Source organism: Saccostrea echinata, unplaced genomic scaffold (genome assembly GCF_033153115.1).
Source record: "Saccostrea echinata isolate AGI-Se365-2 ecotype Australia unplaced genomic scaffold, CSIRO_AGI_Sech_v1 ptg000014l, whole genome shotgun sequence".
NCBI classification, from domain to species: domain Eukaryota; kingdom Metazoa; phylum Mollusca; class Bivalvia; order Ostreida; family Ostreidae; genus Saccostrea; species Saccostrea echinata.
The window spans coordinates 17,801,919-17,821,965 of NW_026889763.1; the positions used below are offsets into that span (position 1 = coordinate 17,801,919).

Consider the following 20,047-nt stretch of genomic DNA (forward strand, 5'->3'; position numbering starts at 1 on the left):
AATTGAAATATAATAAACCAACTCTACCTGGAAACTTGGTTCTTTTACTTTGTGGATATTGTCTGTCGTATACAGAGGGGGTTCTTTCCTCACACACAGGGTTATTGTCAATCATTTTTGCACAATAAGGTACTTCATAATTTCCCTGGTGAGATAGCCTTTCCTGGGACTCGGGGTATTCCGTGGGGTAAGATTGAGCTTGGTACCCCTGGTAAAAGTCCGCAGAATCTGTAACTTTACAGGCTGTGTCTGGGGATTCCCCTCTCATTTTAGCCGAGTCTGTCGTATTGTAATTATTATTATTGTTAGAACAAAATAAAGGATCCACAATATTTTCAAAATGATTCTGTTGTTGTTGGCCAGTGTATTCGGTTCCTTCTATAAGTGGCTCCTCGAGAAATGGATCAAGCATATCGCAAATCTGCAAATGCAAAATGATAAGAAAAAATTATTTTCCTAGTATTTAATATATTTTCACAAAAGCGCTTAATTTTTGGAAAATAATATTCCAGTTTTAACTAATGCAAAAGACAAATGCACTTCCGTATCACCTTTACACATTGTGGTGCAGAAATAATCATTTTGATTCAGCAAAGAAAAAAATGTGTGCATCTAGTTTCTTGGATACATACATATTGAGATGGGCTAACAGACGGCATTGTCAAATTGGTAGTCACATGGCCAACAGGGAAAACTACGTCACTTCCTGTAGAAAAGAACAATACAATTGGATAATCATACACGTGTAGCTAGATATAAATAAACACCTAGCTGTGCCAATGAAGTCAGCCAGGTAATTTGATTGGCTGCCTGCATAGCCACCGAACTATTTCATTCACAAATGTATGTCACAACTACGCTCTTTTAGCTTTGACAATACAGGTAAAAAGCGAACAGCCAATGAAAACCCCGAGACAGCTGTAGAACACTTGACCTGTTTAATGCAATAAATGTAAATACACACAGACAGGTGACAAGTCATGCAGGGGGAACAGGTATACTAAAATTAATACAAACGTTTACGGAAAACGAGCATGATCGTAGCAAATGTTTCAAAGTTACAAAGTCGATCGATTTTTTAACGTAGCTTAACAGGTGCTCCCAACGAATTAGATTATCAGGTATAATAAATAATGTTGATGCACAATCAATTACTGTGTTGATTTAGATACATTGCGTTCTCCTCCGCAACATATGAACAGCGACAGTAGATACCGAGGTATGGTAATGATGTTTAAATAAGCCAGGGCGTTTTAGCGGTCTTTATGAATATTGATAAACAGTTTTGCAATTAACAACGCATCATTTGTATAGTTATTATATTTACAACAGTCACACTTTTATATGATGCTTCTGTGCTCATCTGTGATTAAATAAACTTAATCTTCAAATCAATTAGAGAAACTTCTGATATTTAACAAATTTATTTCAAAATTAGTATTTACAGTGATTAATGTTTTAAATGCCCTTTTTAATTCCATGAAATGCTAGAGTCGTCATGACTCTAAACTAAATTAATTGAAGCTTCATACCTATCAAATGTTCTCTTTTTATGATTTAGAAGGAAAAGTCATATGTGTTGCGAAAATGTGTCGTTTTCTTTCGCTTAGCAACTTGGTCACATGACAATGCGGATATACATATCTAGATTGATGAACTTTTGCTGTCAAGGTTTTACGTGCACATGTCGGAAGACTTTTGATTTCGAAATAATTATTGATGTCATGTAATTACTTTAGATTAACAATGCAATTTTCTACTTAAATACACAGAGTGAATGAATGAATTTTATTCTCGTAACTGAAAACAGTATAGAGAAAATACAAACATATAAGGTGTTCACAATATAGTAAAGAACGAATAAGAAGAATATTTCAGAATTAATTTCTGTGTCTACGCTATGCACTTTGTTTCCACCAGTATCTAGGTATATAATATACCAAGTAGTGTATGTGTGTTCTGGACTTTCTGAGACAGCCACATGCATGCAAGGCTGTCTCGCCTTCAGGGCTTAGATTTTTTGTCTAGGCCTGAAATTTATTGTTCTTAAGTTAACGTTTAGATGTATCCGCGTTATCTAGTTTTCTCCGATGTAGTTTTAAAATTCTTAAACAAAAATTTATCATTTTAATACCCTTCTAAAAAAAAATCTAGTATTTATGTCTGTCAATTATTAAATGGTTATTTCTAGTGGTGAAATATTTAAAAATATAAGCCAATAAGACACGAGGACCGATTAACCATAACAACACTGAGTGCACAATATATATTTAGAAAAGAGTTTGGTCTAACATCACAGTCAAACTCAGTCAACTGTTACAAAAAAAAAAAAAAAAAAAATAATTTAGAAAATCGTTTATATCTGTTATTTGCAGATGATAAACGGCGTTAGACATCTAAAGGTAGCCTCGTTGCCACATCCTGTGTACATTCTGAATTGCCTCCCACACTATGTGGAATATCAGAAATAATAGATATACCCAGAATTTCATTGTCACACAAAAATAAACTCCGGATCGTCTTCATCAAGTAAGTTACACTTGGCTCCTGGAAGCTAGTTCGTCCTTCAGGTGTCTTTTTAGCGGGGGAGGTTGAAGGCACCGACATCAAAAGTAATTATAAACATGGCCCTAGCTCTCTCTGCGGGGAGCTTTCTGACATTTATTCTTTATTGACTTTGATGTTCTGAGTTATAGTGTTATTAATATTTGATATTCTTAATGGTTAGATTTGCCTTCCTGTTAATTTTTTTTTGTTTTAAAGTTGTTTCAGATATTTGTTGCATGCTCCTAATAACACACTTGAGTTGTTTGCTGAGACTTATCAAGTAATTCACAGTGTTTGGGGGGGGGGGGGATTATTCCACCCAGTATAAATCGTCCTGATTCATTACCAACCGCCGCACACTCTAGGGTGGAAATATCCCCCAACTGTACACAATCTTGCGAGCATACCGGCCGAGGTATTCAAAATGGAAAATCTGCCCGGTATTTCTCCTTTCACATTCAACACAGTGGATCTCACGTTGCTGACATTGAAAAATGATTAGGAATTTTGTTTTATGCAAATTATTCCTTAAAGTTAATTTGAAAATGGGTGGTAGTGAATTTTTATTCAAGCAAGTTTTAAAACCTTTAAAATGATTGCAAGAATGAATAAGCTTTAAAGCTGTCAAATTGCTGCGTCATTCCATTAATGTGTAGGTTTATGTGAACGTGAATTCCTGACCAGTGTTAACTGAATAAGCAGATTGGTGTTTGGTTGTGGTTTCATTTAAGATTTTTATTTTTAACGATTATACCGATTTCCATGCTATTAAGTCGTCAATTTGTTTCTAGACCAACCTCCTCCCTGCCACCCCGAAACTTGAAATATTTCATTTTTTGACAATTAATGCAACAACACCTTTTTTCATAGATAAAAGTCAGTCAATGTCAACCGTGTATTGATTGTACAATAGTTTCAATATCTGACCTAAAGCAAATATTTCTTTATCATTTCATCACACTGACGATAGCATCTATTTAAACCTTATACGTTTATAAAAGGGTCTGTGAAGTCGACATTTTACAAAACAGATCAAAAATCACTTAAAGAAGAAACATTTGTTATGAGTTTATTACTCCGTAGTGCACCTGTAATTTTTCAATTGAACTTTTTGTAATAACATATTATTAACAATATATTGATGTAGGCAAATATGATAATAACTGGTTTACCTTGAGGATTCTGTGGTTCGGCGGGAGTAAAGGCATCTGAAAGAAGAGGAAGGTATTTATAATTTGTTCAAATGATAAATAGCCTTAAACAAGTAATTAACCTTACACGAAGATAATAAACTGTCATATCAAGGTACGACTCTGTTTTTCTGGTAAAGAACATACGGGAAATAAAGAAGAGAGTAGAAAGATAGATATATGAGAACCTTTCCAAGAAAACAAAGTTCTGGCAAACTTGCAAATCTAACTCGAATAAGACAAAACCGAAAATAAGTATCGTAAAACTGTCCTTTCAAAAGACACCTTCCTATTTAAAAGATATTTTTGAGTTCAAACTAATTGATTTCTTTGTTTAAGAAGGAAGAAAATAATGATGTTCCGACATTTCAAGAAAGCCGTACTCGACAGAACCTCACTCTACTCCCAGGATAGAGATTCCGTGTTCTCTAGCTTACTTTGCTGCATTTATGCAGTTTTCAAAGTAATAAAAATGTGAAAGTTTTAAGGTTCGGGCAAATTGTCAGATAACATAACAAGTGTTATCCTAAATTGAATATCAATACCTTTACCCTCTTTTGCATTTTATATAAATGTGTTTTAAAATTTGTTTTAGTGGATAAAAGTTTAAATAGATAATGGAGCGAAATCCTGTTTTTATAGGAGAAAATTCCATTATTGTGAAAACTGGTTTTCATGCTGAATGTGCATTCTTTTTTTTTCTTTGAATGTATAATTATGTTATATTGAACAAAGAAATATTCTTTTTAATTGTAATCTAGTATGGATCGGCAACAACCAGTATTTTTAAATCTTCTATTATTTGGTGACATTAATAATACTTGTACAAAAAAATATTGCCTTGTTTGATTGTTTTCATGAATATATTTCACAAACTTTCATAGATGACGTGAACTCGTGTAATAGAATGAATCAAAAACACATACATCGTATTTTATTATTTATCCCACTTATTACTTTTATCTGTTTTTTTCCCCTCATGAAACCGGTAATTATTCAAAGTCTTTTTTCCTGTTGAATTCATTTTTGTGTTAATTAAATACAACTCATTGATGATTTGTACCTGTAAAACATATGTAGTATTATACATACTTCAAATAGACCTTGTACCTTTGCAGAGGGCTTATATTAGCAAAGCCTGCTGCCCAATCCATTTATGTTATATTACATGTATATGATGAAATATGTTCAAATCAAATCCTGGGAGCTAAGGGTGCAGCCCATTGTTACTCATATACTATTTTCAAATATTTTTATATAATCATATAATTTATATATTATATATATCCGTACTCTGCTCACCGACTGGAAATTTCATCTCGCACCATGGATTTGTATACATGTAAATGTATACTATTCTCGAGCAAAGAACAAAATTTTAAAATTCTAGATTTAGCGGGTTTAAAAATTCAATTCAAATGTTTAATTATTGCAATGAATAAATACAATTTGATTAATTTTTATTTTCCATAAAAACTTTACGATATTTTTTCGATGTAATTTTAGAAACAGTTTTATTGAATAATGAAATATGAAGATAACGAACAGTATTCAATCTCGAAAGTCCAATGAAACGATACAAATTTGTAGCAGAGCAAACACGGACCTCAAAATTTAGAGGTGAGATTAGGTGCCATGGAGGAGTGAGCATCTCCTGCCGACCGGTCACACCCGCCGTGTGCTCTTTTTCATGATCGAAAAAAAAACCCCGGAAAAAAATCCGTAGACATGTCAGTGTATAAGTAATGACCTAACAATTAGTATGAAAAACATCAGTCAGCATTTGACTTAATGATAGGTTGAATGTGCTGACAAGGTCATCGTATCGACCGTAAAACTTGCGAAATAATGACTTCAAATGGGACTGTTGATATCCTTGTTTCATCAACTTGTTTGTCAATAGTTTGCCTCGTTTTAGAAATTGTTAATACGTAGAGCATGCTCTTGCGTATCGAATCAACTGGGAGACATAAACCCCATATGTATGTTTGTATGTTGTTTAACGTCCCTCTCGAGAATTTTTCACTCATATGGAGACGCCACCACTTGCCGGTGGAGAGCTACAAATTTTGACCTATACTCGGCACTTACGGCCATTGAGCAGTGAGGGATCTTTTTCGTGCCAACACCTACTGCGACACGGGACCTTGGTTTATACGGTCTCATCCGAAGGACCGGTCTCCACGTCCCACAGTGGGATTCGAACCCGCGACGTAAGGATCAACTCCTTACTTCGCGACTCTAGAGCAGACGCTCTAACCACTGAGCCACGCGGGCGACCCCATATGTATGTGATAAGGGTATATTGCTACATAAATAAAGTTGCAGATTGAAAAGTTGAAGTCATCACATTTATCACAAAGCTTTGTTGTTAGGTTGCCATTAACGTCTTTTTCTAGTAAAATATCTATATATGAATCAGATGTGTCAGAATCTGTGGTATCTTTTATTTCAAGCTCACTGGGATATATCGAGTCGACATATGAATGAAAGAAACTATTGTTAATTGATAATACGTCGTCGATATAACGAAATGTCGAGTTGAAGGTGTTTTTTTCTTCTCTTGTAGAAGTTTTTGAATAAATTCTGCTTCATATGAAAACAAAAATGGGTCTGCTTATATGGGGGCGTAATTGGTACCCATGGGAATTCCAACATATAGTTGGAAGACCTGATCTCCAAAGACTACATACATGTAGATATTTTCAATCAGAAACTCAAGCATCTTTTTAATATCAACTTCAGAGTACTTGTGTGTACAATCAGAATGCTTTTTAAAAAAAAATAATTTTGCAAATGACCAATGACAAGGTAAGTTATGTTTACGAGTTCCATTTTTATTGAAAAAGCAGCTGTCAATGATGTCAAATAGCCTGGACTTCAATTTATATTGAATTTATTTTATTTAAGAACATAGTCTTCCAGAGGTTACAAAGTGGTTAATGTTAGAGGAATTTTCCAGTCGGCGAGCAGAGTTTTGACGCTATTTATGGGGATAAAAGAAAATAAAGACAAGCTGGCAAAATATGGTTGTGTAGATAAATTCTCGTAGAAGAGAATGGTAATAAGCAGCTTGCCAGTGCATTTTCTGTGAAAGCGTAAATGACTGCGAGGGGAATTATTATACTTATGGGTTAAAAATTTATGAAAGAAACACGTGTCTGTGGTACAACTCCGGTTGTATGTCGGTGGGTAAAAGAACAAGTAAAATGTATGGTAACAGACAATTTTTGTCCTTCTTAAAAGCTGAGTTTGTATTAGCACATGCAGTACATACTGGATAAAAGATTAATATCTAATATGTACCCTATCTAAGTTTGTATACCGAGCAAGACTGCGAATACCCAATGTATATGGTATACTTAGTAATCAAATCGCTCCTTTTTTTTTGGCTTTCAACAAACCGAATGTTTACCTCACACAGGTAAGACAATCAATCTTATCGTAAACCTAATCGTAATGTCAACAATTTATGTGTCGATTTTGTATCAGTATTTTCATGCAAAACATAAAAGTGAAAGGGCATAAACATGTTATCTAAAAATTGAGGATTTGGGGATAAACGTTTAACATGTGAAGTTGGAGCTTTTTTTTGTTCGAACAAAATGTATTTCCTTTTAAATAATTGCAAAGGGATTGGGCACAAGTTCTGAAAACTTATTACGCCCTCTCCCTACATGTACATTACGAATTTTTAAAATTGTCACAGTTAAACGTGTATCTTTAAAGTATACAGTATCTATAAAATTTACAAATCAATGCATTTTGTAGATAGATACATGTTATTTTCTATACATACGTACTTATACTGGTTTATTTATTAATAAGAACAAGGAAATTTACCAGAATGTTAAATATATGTTGAACTTAAGAGAAGAGAGATTCATTCTCTGCAGCACTCAATGGAGCCTTTACTGCAGATTAGAATTTATTAATTTTTTTATTGCTTATTTAGTAATACATGTACTTACTTGCAAATTGTAAAATGATGGAAAAACGGTTTGCTTTTATAAATTTTATCTTTTATAAAAGATATGAATTTTAATATAATTTTATTAAAGAAACATTCTATGAAAAGTGTGGAAAATTGCTGGAAACCATTTTTATGAGGATTGTAAATAGTGGTGATCATTTAGCAGTTAGAATGACACCAGCTTGCCTACACTGTATAACGGGACGAGCTTTGAATGTAATATTACCAGGTCAAGGCACAGCTCATGTAATGGCGTAAATATATGTATAAAAACAAATTATGAAAACCTGTACTCATTTTCCAGGAAAAGATAATTATTCAGTGACAAGATTTAAAATTAATTGAGAATTTAAAACAGAGAATGAGCGTTTGTGGTGCTCTAAAGGTTAGTAGACAATTCTAAACTTTATTCAATTTCAAATTTAAGAAAAAAATCGTGTTTAAAGATTTGGTAGATAAATAGATTAACCAGATGGTGATGTAAAATATAAATGTTTTTTTTTATCTCGGGAATGCGTCAGTTTCAGAAGTTGAAATTGACAGTTTTTTGATAAAATGACCTAAAATAGATATGATAGATCATGCTTAACGATTAACAAAAGACAGCGCTACAATGGGGATTTTAGGAAATGTTTTTGATGGTTGATATTTACAAAAGGGGGGGGGGGCTTAAAGCGAGAAATTTGTACAATTTTAAGTGACCAAATATTTAAATTGCTTTCGTGGAGCAGTTTTCCTAGGAACAATAGTAGATTAGAAATGCTACAATGGAGATTTTATGATAATGTACAATTGTAAGTGACCAAATATATATACTTCAATTGCTTTCATGGAGCAGTTTCTTAGGATTATTGTAGATGAAAAAATTCTTACACTTACAGTTGCATAAAAGTTAACATTATTTGATTACAGATAGAAAAAAAAATAAAGATAGTTTTATTTATTATTGCATTGCACTATAAAATCAGAGTCGATAAAATTACACACATGCATTGCAAATTCAAATTCAGAAAAAAAGTTCTATAAGTTTTACCTAAGTTTTAAAGAAAAAAAAATTACTTAGAAATAAGTGAAAGTTCTACTTCAGAATATGAACAAACTTGCAATTAGTTATAGTAATAATGAATAAGTCTTAGACATAACCAAAAAAAAAAATGCATTTACAAAGAAAAACCTTTACTAAAATTAATATCAAACAGTTAATATAGACAAAATAATCTTACCAGACGTTAACGGGTAGAGAATTTATGTCTACACAACAGCAGAAGAGAGTGTGATGTAAGACAGGTTATGTAGAAGTATTAATATACTATGATTGATTACTCTGAAGATTTCACCCCAGGGCCCAGAGAGCTTTCATGGGTAGGTTTCCTAATGACGAGAGATACACCATAACGAATGAACATACCATCGCGTCTACCGGAGCAGAAACTGATTTCAATTCATATACCAAGATCAATTAAACAAATGGTGAAACGGATTTATTAACTTTAAATAAATAAAAATAAATGAATTAGATTCTATTCGCCTGCATTAAAATTTCAATGTGCTGATCGATTATATAATTTCCACTAATTGTTCTTCCAAAATAATCAAAGATTTAATGAGATATCAAGATAACGAACAGTAAAAAAAAAGTTTCCAAATAGTAAGATTTATGCTGTTCAGAAAAAAATGAAATACTATATTTAAAATAGAAACAAATACAAGATCTTCGAAATTTTGTTAGAAAATAATTTTATTTGATCACGGTGACGTTGTCTAAAACAAACTCTCAATTCTTTGAATGTTCTCATATTGCCTACTGATAAGTCATGATATATTATACAAATATTGACTGGGGTTGAGGGCAACATTGAATTATGCTACCAACTGAACTGAGCTGAACATGTGATGTACTGTTTTCTATATTGTTTGATCTGATTAATTGTTTAATTTGAAGACCAAGTTCTTCAAATTGGTACAATTGCTTAGTACACAGAATGTGAAAGAATTATGTAATCATTGAATTTTTTTTGCAATTAGAGAGTGCAACTACAACAGTGTCTTTAACTAATTTATAAATTACTGAAATATCATTATATTATATATTGTACATGTTGGATGATAATCTCATCATCATATATACTAAAATGTATGATTGTAAATATTGTTTATGAGATGTATGTCTCTTGACTTTAATAAACTGAACTAATTATGTTAGTTATGAAATATTGCCTGACGCGGAGCGGAGGGTAATGTTTTCGTCCCGAAGGGGCTAACATAATCAATGTTGCCCGGAAATTTTTTGACAAAATCTTTTATATATACCCGATAGTACAAAAAAGAAATGGAATTTATATGATTTAAATATCAGGAGCGTATAACACAGCTAGCAGCCGGTATTTAGAAAATTGAAACACACAATTCATAATCATTGTTTGCTATGCTAAAAATGTTTCTCAATTAGTGTCTTTTATAATTTATCTTTCTTTCAAAAAAAATACAAAAATGCATACATATGTGCACAAAAAGCCTCTGTGTTAAACAAAAGTCTGACTTGACAAAAAGTAGTTAAGATTATCTCGTAAAAACGAGTAAAGTTTCTTTTTTTTTGTAAGTTGTTTTTAAACGAAAAGACTTCGTTATAACTAGAAAAGTCTTTTTAACCCCCCCCCCCCCAAAAAAAAAACAAAAACAAAAACAAAACAAAACAAAAAACAAAACAAAACAAAACAACAACAACAAAAAACAAAACAAAACAAAAAACAAAGCAAAACGAAATAAAAGAGGAAGGATCTCGTGATTACGAGAGAATTATTTCGCTATGGCGATAAAATATCTCATGTAATAACAAATAAAATATCTCATGTAATAACAAATAAAATATCTCATGTAATAACAAATAAAATATCTCATGTAATAACAAATAAAATATCTCATGTAATAACAAATAAAATATCTCTTTAATACAAAAAAAAAAAATCTCGTGATAATACTGCATATTTGAGTTCGTCTCACAATATGCGTCGTTGTCAAAGCTCTATTCTGTTATTAATGTCTTCATTCGCCTCTTATTTTGTGAGAAACTGATGATTGAGTAAAGTCGGAATTTAGTTATCCACCCATACAGTGTCGGTACTTAGTCACTATGTTTCCGGGTTATCTCCCATTTTCTATGCACCAATAAAAGTGAAAGGTGGGTGATGAAGGTATGTGATTTAATTTTTTTTTTTGAAATAGTCTATCATAATTTATGTTTATTAAAGTTAACTTTCAGTCGAAATAAGTGGCATTGATTATTTTGTTGACATTTATATTGCTCAATGGCGAATATTTGATTGGATTGAAACAGATCTATTTGCCACCCCGTCCTTCCAAGAGATATTCGTAAAACGAGAAAAGATCTGCTTTAAATGAAATAATCTTGTCGTCATAAGGAGGAGTTTTCTCGTTATTATGAAATTGTCTCTTTATAACGATATCTTTTCTCCCAATAAAGAGACAATTTTCTCGTAATTTTGAGATAATTTAATCTTTTTTACTTTTATAAGTAAGAGTCCTATGCTTTATAGTCTCTAATTACAAATAAGCTAAACTACAAAAAAGTTTAAAATTTCAAAATGATACTACAAAACATTCACAATATGTTACCAGCTGATTGAGGGCCTATACATACATTAATACTGTGAATTCAGGAAGAGATTCCCCCTCCTCGTCATCACAAACAGCATGAGGTGAGAAACAGGTTTGTTTTGACCCACTTCCGTTATCCCCTCAAACACAAATCAAATTATATTACATAAATTGATGTTCAAATCTGATTGTATCTCATTTATGCATACATATACATAGCAGATTTTTTTTCTAAAACTTGATTTTAAAAAGGAATTCTCTTTATTTTAAGAATTAGAAGACCAATTAAATGCTCCGTCTTTTTTTCATTAGAACTTTGAACCTGATTAAAAGCACACCAAAGACCACTCAAAAATAATGCTTGATTATCATAGGGATCTCAAAATCCATGAGACTACAACCCATGACCTACCCCCAATCTGTAAGGACCTAATCCCCCCCCCCCCTTACCATGATTGAAAAACACTCAAGAAGAAACTTTAAAAAATGACATCCTGGACTGAAGCCAATTTGGACCACGATTTGTAAGAGTATGCATTATGTAAAGGCCATCAGTGAGTTCATTAACATTTAAGAACAGCTATCATGACACTGGGGTTAAGGCACAGTTTTTTTTTACAGTTAATCTTAAAACATAATTCTTATGAACTGCCATTTGACAGATAACATTTCATTGAATCATACATGTACATTAGGACTTTATTACGTTTGTTAAAACATGTATTTAATTAATTTCAAGGACAAATTTAAAGTTTCCAGGTGTAATAAACATTTTTATGACGTTGCAGGTAACATGGTTAATTAATATATTCTTAGCAGTTTATTTAGTTTCCAGATTATGAAAATTGTCTTTTATTTGACATCTGTGGTAAAAATTTATTGAACTGGTACTATCCAGAGACGAATTTTAAAATGTATTGATTTTTTAAAATGAAAAAAAAAAAACAACTGTTCATCGTCTTGGATTTTACATGTACAACGATGTAAACGATCAAGACGACATGCGCAACTTCAAAGTTCATTTGACTTTAGACGACTAGTTACGTTGTAGCTGGGAAACTACCGCGTCATTTAAAGTTATACGACATTAAACTGAAAAGGATATATGGGTTTACAATATTTTTTGAAAATTATTTTATGTAAACTAAAGGATGTTTTTATTTTAAAAATATTAACTTAGCTACAGGAGAATGGAAAATTCATTCAGGTGTCACAGACTGAAGTAAAATTTATGAAAGTTGAATTTGAAAGAAAAAAAATGATTTTGTTGACCAGATATGTATTGCCTGTCAGTAAGCCAAGCTACGAGAACAGGATAAAACTCCACCTTTCAGTCAATTGAATGGTCACTGAAAGGTCCGAAAAGTGACTGAATGGCAGAGCTATGTCATTCAGTCACCTTTCAATCAAATGAATGGTAGTTTCATACTGTGAAGATTAATTCTTAATTAAGTTCATAGCTTAGGCATCTAAAAAGATTCTTTTTCACTTTTTCTTCGAATACTTAATGAATAGATTTTTATTGTTGGCAATTAATTCTCATATTCTTTTTCTCTTTGCTTTGAGTATGTGACAGACAAATATGAGGGTAACAACTTTTCTGATAAATAATGATTTATTTGTGGCAAATGTTATTAAACATGGATTTTTTTCTGTCATTGTTTTCAAGGTAACGATTTTCTTTCAATGGGCACTCATCATATTTAGACGTACCTAAATATTCTAGTAAATTAACATAGCATATCTGACAGTTTCAAGACCTTGATCATGCGGTAAAAGTCAAATGGTTAATTAATTGTCATGGTAATTTTCATACACATTACGGGTATAGTACTATAATTCTCCAACACTCTGAACTGCTTCTTAATTTTCAGATGATATATACAGTTTTCAGCAATATTTAATTCAATTTGTTCATTTAAATTGAAAAGAGCGATACAAAGAAATATTTTCCGGAACATTTCTATTAATACTTGATTGCGGTTGATTGACACATGGCATAACATGACATAAATTGCTTTCGTAAGCTTTAAAATTATCTGTAAGCATTTCAGAGCTATTATGTACTGAAAATTGCTGAAACTTACTTTGGTTCTTGAATATGTACTTGAAATATTCGCAAAAAAAGAAACTGTATTGAAGATTTGCAAAGACTAATGTCTGATCGAGAATTAGTCGCCAGCCAGAAGATGCAACTGAGTGATTATACATGAAATTTTTAGATATTTTAATTTTTTTTTATCAACTGACTGACGATGATATTTTAATGAGGATGTTAAAGTTACTGATATACATTATATTCGCAACCTGAAATTATCGAAACCATTTATCTCTTTTTAAATTTTTATAATTTTTAGATTAAAAGTACAAATTTTAAAGTATCAATGTAAACAAGAAAAGAATTAAGTTGCTGAGAAGACATAAAAAGATGGAAACATACCAGTATACCGAAAAATCCTTTTCGTATTTTTTGAAATGCAATGTTTGATAGCTACATGTAAGTATTTGTGACTACAACAAAGTAAGTTATTGTAGATAGATCGTTGATAATATTCAAATGTACTGGTCAGTTGCCGCCCACACAAAGTTATGTTATAGTTCTAATGTTTATCAATAAAATCGTCATCAGCATAACCTTTTCCTTATCAATTATCAGAAAATTTTCACTTCATTTTGGTTGGTCTTTGCTCGTGAAATCAGTTATTTGTAATTAACATGTAAATTTTATTAAATATATATTATTGGTTAAAGGGGATGGGTTACCTGGTAATTGATACTTCTTGGATTAGGTGATAATCAAATATTATTTATTTTCTGTAAATTATTGGATTTGATATCCCGATTTTTATTTCTAAAAATCTTTTAAGGTTCCAAACAAATTTATTTCAAAACAGACCACATTTTGAGACAAATATTTTATACTTTTTAAGTTTAAACATTCTCATTGAAATATTTCAAAATTTTACAAGATGTACCTCTCTGATTTTTTTTATATTGTTCTTTTAATGATAGAGATGGCAACTTTGTCCAAAACAGACAGTGTATAGGTTATTTTAAGACCAATTTTATTAATCATATTCCATATGCAAGACAATTGAGAAATCGATACATAGAAGTAAGAGTATGGATATGATTTGCTGGTGTTCGAATATTAATTAAAATCAACAAATCTCTAATAGGAGTACTTTTTTTTTAAAGAGAATACCAGAGATTATTTTATTTTTATGTTTTTGCCATTGGATTTGAATTTCTAAGCCTTAAGCCATACTTTTTTAAAAGAAAATTTATTTTCCCCATAGGATGTTGTAATGTTGTAAGGTAAGCAAGTAAAATGACGTTCCGAATAGCACATTAAACTATTTTAGCTTTTAAGTGTGTATCATTCGACCAACCGATATTTGATGAACATTTAACAAGAACCACTCAAGAATTGTTGGTTGTTAAAATCATACACAGACAGCAGAACCATGTAAAAAAGTATTTTAACACGCAGAGACTGGGTTTGCTATGCATTGTCATGGTGAAGATGAAAATTTACATTTGTGAGACAGACGTATATTTTAAAACAAATACGAAGCTGTCACTTTGTGCGTTGCTCTGAGTAAAATATGGTAGTGTAATTATTTAATGCTGATGAAATATGACTCACTTTTTCTGAACAAAAGATTGCTAATATGCTAAGGGAAAAAAATGAAGACATACCCAGTAAATGGAGGGTTGGGTCGAAATACCTTTGGAGTGATACCGTATGGACAGTATAAGGGATCTCTCGTTTTTTTTAATATTACAGTCATAATTCATACCCTTAATAAATTATAAAACAAGTTCGTCCTTAGGATATCCACGGAACAATGCAACACGTGGGTTTGTTTGCTAAAGACGGCTAATGAAGTTATCTATAGTAAACATGTGTTACAAACCGTAACGTAACATCTTTTTAAAGCTTCTCGAATACAGAAAAATGGTTATCCAGGTATGGCTTTTGCTTATCATTCCATTAGCTCTTACGGAAGTGTTTTCAGAGCTCATGCGCATGCGCGTTTTGTAGCACTCACATTTATAACACGATAAGTCCCGTATGAATCTTATCAGCGCTGTCATATCAAAAGAGAATTTAAAATATGAAATGAATAGAAAGCCTTAGTTACAGAATAAAGTTAAAAAATCCAATTGAAATCCTATTTTCTTTTTCTAAAAATGTACATACTCCCTCTCACTCCCTAGATTGAAAACAGTAGAGCTAGAGCAAGGAGTCACATTGTCATTAGCACGTGACACATTTGGTCAATTTTTGAATTAATATTATCAAACAATAATTTATTCTCATGTTTTATGCAAGTTTGAAAGGAGTTTTATATTTGTCCATTACAGCAGATGTTTCAAGAGAATCTAACGTCCACTCAACACCATGATACTTAGTACAGCATAACAATTTATATGTATTACATTTTATTTGAACTTGCATGATATTTTAATTGTACTCGGAAAACGGATTGCATCAAAAAGTATCATAAAAGCGAGAGAGTAATCACTAGAACTTGAATACACTTTATTATAATTGTAAGTATTACGTCACTGACACTTTTTGTAATGGTTTGTATTACGACACTAATACCTTTTTGTAATGCTAAGTATTACGACACTGACGCTTTTTGTAATGGTTAGTATTACGACACTAATACTTTTTGTAATGCTAAGTTTTACGACATTGATAGGTCTTTGTAATAGTAAGTATTACAATACTGCCATTTTGTGCCTTAAAACTTTTACTCTCCTCTGATTTAACAAACAACGAAATATACGTACTTACCACTCTTCGGTCTTCTAGGTCTAAATTTTGCTATGAGTTTTTCAGTACGGTTGTCAATTAATAATGAAATACTAAGAGACATAAATTCTAGATAAAAGACCTAAAAGTTTATTGAATTAAAAAAAAGTGCATGGAAAAAGAACCCAGCGACACAGTGGATCAATATCTCTGTTGTGACACACGGATCTGGCCTCTTACTTCCCTCTCTGTTGATTGGCAGAAACTGACCAATCAGACGGTAGTCCTGAATACCCATGTACAGCATCAATAAGTTAGAAGTAAGTAAGCCTTGATATATAGACTAGCTTATATGTTTGTATCATCGATTGAAATTCCAATGAAAGGAGTTTTATCATATATCAGAGAATGCGTGGATAAAGAAATTTAAGAATGTTGTTCAAATTGCTAGAAAATGTTTATGATGTTTAATCTTCTCCAAAAGGTATTAATGGATAAAATAAACTCTGTATAAAGTTTAATGATTTCACATTCCATGGCCCATTAAATCCATTGCACTTTGAAGATGTTCATGAAAATAACAACAATCACCCAAAGGATACTATAAATAATAAGTGTTTCTCCTTACATACTGAAAGCTTGATTCCAAATAATTTTGCTAAATAAAGTACACAAAAAGGATATGGGCTCAAGGGACAAATAATTCTTACTTTGATTAATATTTAATGCGGTTTTATACAGGAATTTAATATACATTTCCTTATTAATATCCATGACATTGCACAAAGCTGTAAGTTTATTACATCAAACGTATCAATTCAATAACAGAAATGCACTATGATGTCATTTTCATGGTCTAAATTTCAAAGGGAACTTTACTCGAAAACGACATAGCAATACGGAAATGAAAAATTATCTTACAAAAATTCAGAGAAGAACACCCGAGGTATTAAATATAAGCATGTCATAAAAATATAATAATGAAAAATCATTTATATGGCGATATCTTCTGTTGATTCACCGCATCAATGCTTTTCATGTTCCGAAAACATTAATCGATTACAATGTGTACTTGAAGATTTATAAACCATTATGCTTCTAAAGATAGTAAAACAGATAACTTCTTTTATATCAAGTCGGGGAAATGGGTCTGTAAGATGAATGAAAGTTGACGCTCATAAGAGCACTTGTCTATAAAATTGTTCTGAGGGGAATACTAAGATGAGACAATTCAGTTAAGGACTTGGTGTCTACCGCTACTACTTGTGACACTGAAAGTTCGATTCACACAAAAAGACCCTCTTTCACTCATTATCTTCCTATTTAGATACTACATGTAAATTCAGACGTATATCTACATCACATCTTAAATCGGTCATTTTTTTTTCATTCAGTAAAATGTACTAAAGACTGCGTGTCTTGCATGACCGAATTATTAAGGATGTGTGAGAATTTACTCAGATTTGTTTAGCGTTTATACAAAAAGGATTCTCGGGACCATTAAAACGCAGAAAGAGGCTTTGTTCATAATCACAAACTTAACATTATGCTTCCAAATCAAAGACATGCATTTTTTTTTATTTTAATTGCACAATATAAACCAAAGATGAGCTTTTGAGTAATTACTTGTATTACTTAACAGAATTTTCTGCAAAGAAATGTTCCAAATTTCACCCTCTTTTAACTATATGCAACCATGCGAAGGTACTGTCATCAAAAAATATACGGAGAACATGCTCTGAGTACAATCAATTTTAAAACCCACCGAGACAGGCTACTGACAAATAAGTTGATATTTCAGGGCTTTAATCAATCAATCAAATCATACGGTCGTTATAATGATCTTGCCAAATAATGAATACAACCAATGCAACGAAGAATCTCTCTCTGAAATGCAAATGTCTGTAGCACACATTGTCACAGACGTCAATATGTGTCGAAATACGTGTACATTTTATATATTCCCAATCTGAAGGAAGACAAAAAAGTCTCTCTCGACACATACTGTGGCCGATGTCAATAAGTACAGATGGACCACAGTATATGCAGTGAGGTTAAATACCTTTTGTTGAGAGTATGTATATGTATATAGGGCGACAAAAAGCACCGTCACAAACCCTGTATCTGGTTTAATTAACTATTTTAGTTCTTTCTTGGGAGAAGGTTCCTTCCCAGAAGAAATGTTTGATTTAGAAAGTTATAATCCCAGCACATTCATCTACTCAAGGTTGTCTGATAACCTTTCGCCCATCACCTTGAATTCTTCTTGAATTAGATACTGATAACTTTACAAATGGAAAACGGCAGTAAGTTCCTGTTCTCTTAATCTGGATCTAGGTTGAAAAATTCATAATTAGAACAAGGAACAAATACTAACTTTACCTATGCTATAAAATATCCCGTGTGATATAAGGGGAAAAAAGTTCGAAAATCCAATGTTCCGAAATGGTTATGAAATAATTGACTGTACATGAATTAAATACTTAGTGTCATGTAGTAACTTCCTATGATGAAAAAATAACTAAAAAATTTTCATTTTAAAAAATGATTAAGGAATGAATCTCAAAACTGATATGTTCGGGCCTTAGATTTGGCTATGATTTATTTTCAACGTATCTCTTTCAAATATGAGAAATTGCGATCGATCCTCATAAGGTAAAGTACTAAATTGGATTGTGAAATACTATAGATAGAAATGTTATCAATTATCTAACCGCCCTCACTTTTATTCTCTACTTCCTTGATTATTTTCATATTATCATTATCTAAGTTTACAGCGGTCGTTATTTGTAATTGGGTCGCTTCCTGGAGGATGGACTTAAAAAAATGCACAAAAACAAAATCAAAGGCTTTCTTTAATGTAACTAACATTTTGATCAATTTGTAAGAACAAAAACTTTTACTATAAAATTATCCTTAAATTGATTCAATCAAAAAGAAAACACGTAGGGTTCACAGCAGATGTGACCGGTCAACAGGGGATGCTTACTTCTCCTAGGCTCCAGATCCCATCTCTGGAATGTCCAGGGACCCTTGTTTTATGTACTGTTTACAGATTTGTATTTTATATATATATATATTTTTTTTTTAGATCGATCACTGGTCATTAACTTTACCTTTTTATGCAGAAAATTGATTCATCCTCAAAAATAAATAACCAAACAAACTTTTTTTTCAGAAATCAGCAATATAGTACATAAATTTATATTCATATATGTAACTTGAATAATGTTTTCAAGGGTAAGTAGGAAATTTGTAAGATTTTGTAATAATGTTAAAAGATGTATGTAAATGTTTGGATAGATAAACATAGAAAAAGTTGCATATTTAAGCACCAAATGAAATTTCCGATTTCTTTATATTAAAGGGATTTATTATTTATGTCATTTCAATTCAAAATCAGTCAATTTATAAATCAATCCATGCATAAATTTTTTGTCTTATGTATCCTTAAGTTATTTATGCCGACATAACAGAATATACGTATATGAAATATGAAGATAATTAACAATCTCGAAAGTCCAATGAAATGATACAAATTTGGAGCAGAGCAAACACGGACCTCAAAAATTAGAGGTGGGATCAGGTGCCATGGAGGAGTGAGCATCCCCTGCCGACCGGTCACACCCGCTGTGTGCTCTTTGTCATATTCGGAAAAAAAAAACCCGAAAAAATCCGTCGACAGTTCAGTGTATAAATAATGGCCTAACAATTAGTATGAAAAACGTCAGTCGTATTTTGCTTTTACTTTCTCTAAAACACAAAAAATATTACCACCTTTTTTCATACTTGTTTTGACTACGGATTACACAATTTACCTGTTTAATCAGCGGGTACACGACGGACGTGACCGGAAGACAGGGAATGCTTACTCCCATCAGACACATGATCCCACCTCATGTGTTTCAAGGGTCTGTGTGTTTTGCCTGGTCGCAAATTGCATCGATTATTAAT

General features: G+C 31.8%; 2 protein-coding genes across 5 annotated transcripts in view; one reads left to right on the top strand and one right to left on the bottom strand.

Moving 5' to 3' along the window:
* The window catches only part of LOC133186872 (sulfotransferase 1B1-like), a 492,412-nt gene that overhangs the window by 329,088 nt on the left and 143,277 nt on the right, over nucleotides 1–20,047 (top strand). The gene's annotated exons all lie outside the window — the stretch shown is intronic.
* LOC133186866 (ETS homologous factor-like) overlaps nucleotides 1–20,047 on the bottom strand; it is a 33,748-nt gene that overhangs the window by 4,504 nt on the left and 9,197 nt on the right. For 3 of the 4 annotated variants that reach the window (XM_061322237.1, XM_061322235.1, XM_061322236.1), the window contains exons 2-4: nucleotides 3,720–3,755; nucleotides 633–706; nucleotides 28–421 (exon numbers count right to left, since the gene is read on the bottom strand). In XM_061322237.1, coding sequence (XP_061178221.1) covers nucleotides 28–421; nucleotides 633–706; nucleotides 3,720–3,755 — 504 coding nt within the window. Of the gene's footprint in view, nucleotides 1–27; nucleotides 422–551; nucleotides 707–3,719; nucleotides 3,756–20,047 lie in introns of those variants that run through there. The other variant, XM_061322238.1, reaches the window with a different exon arrangement.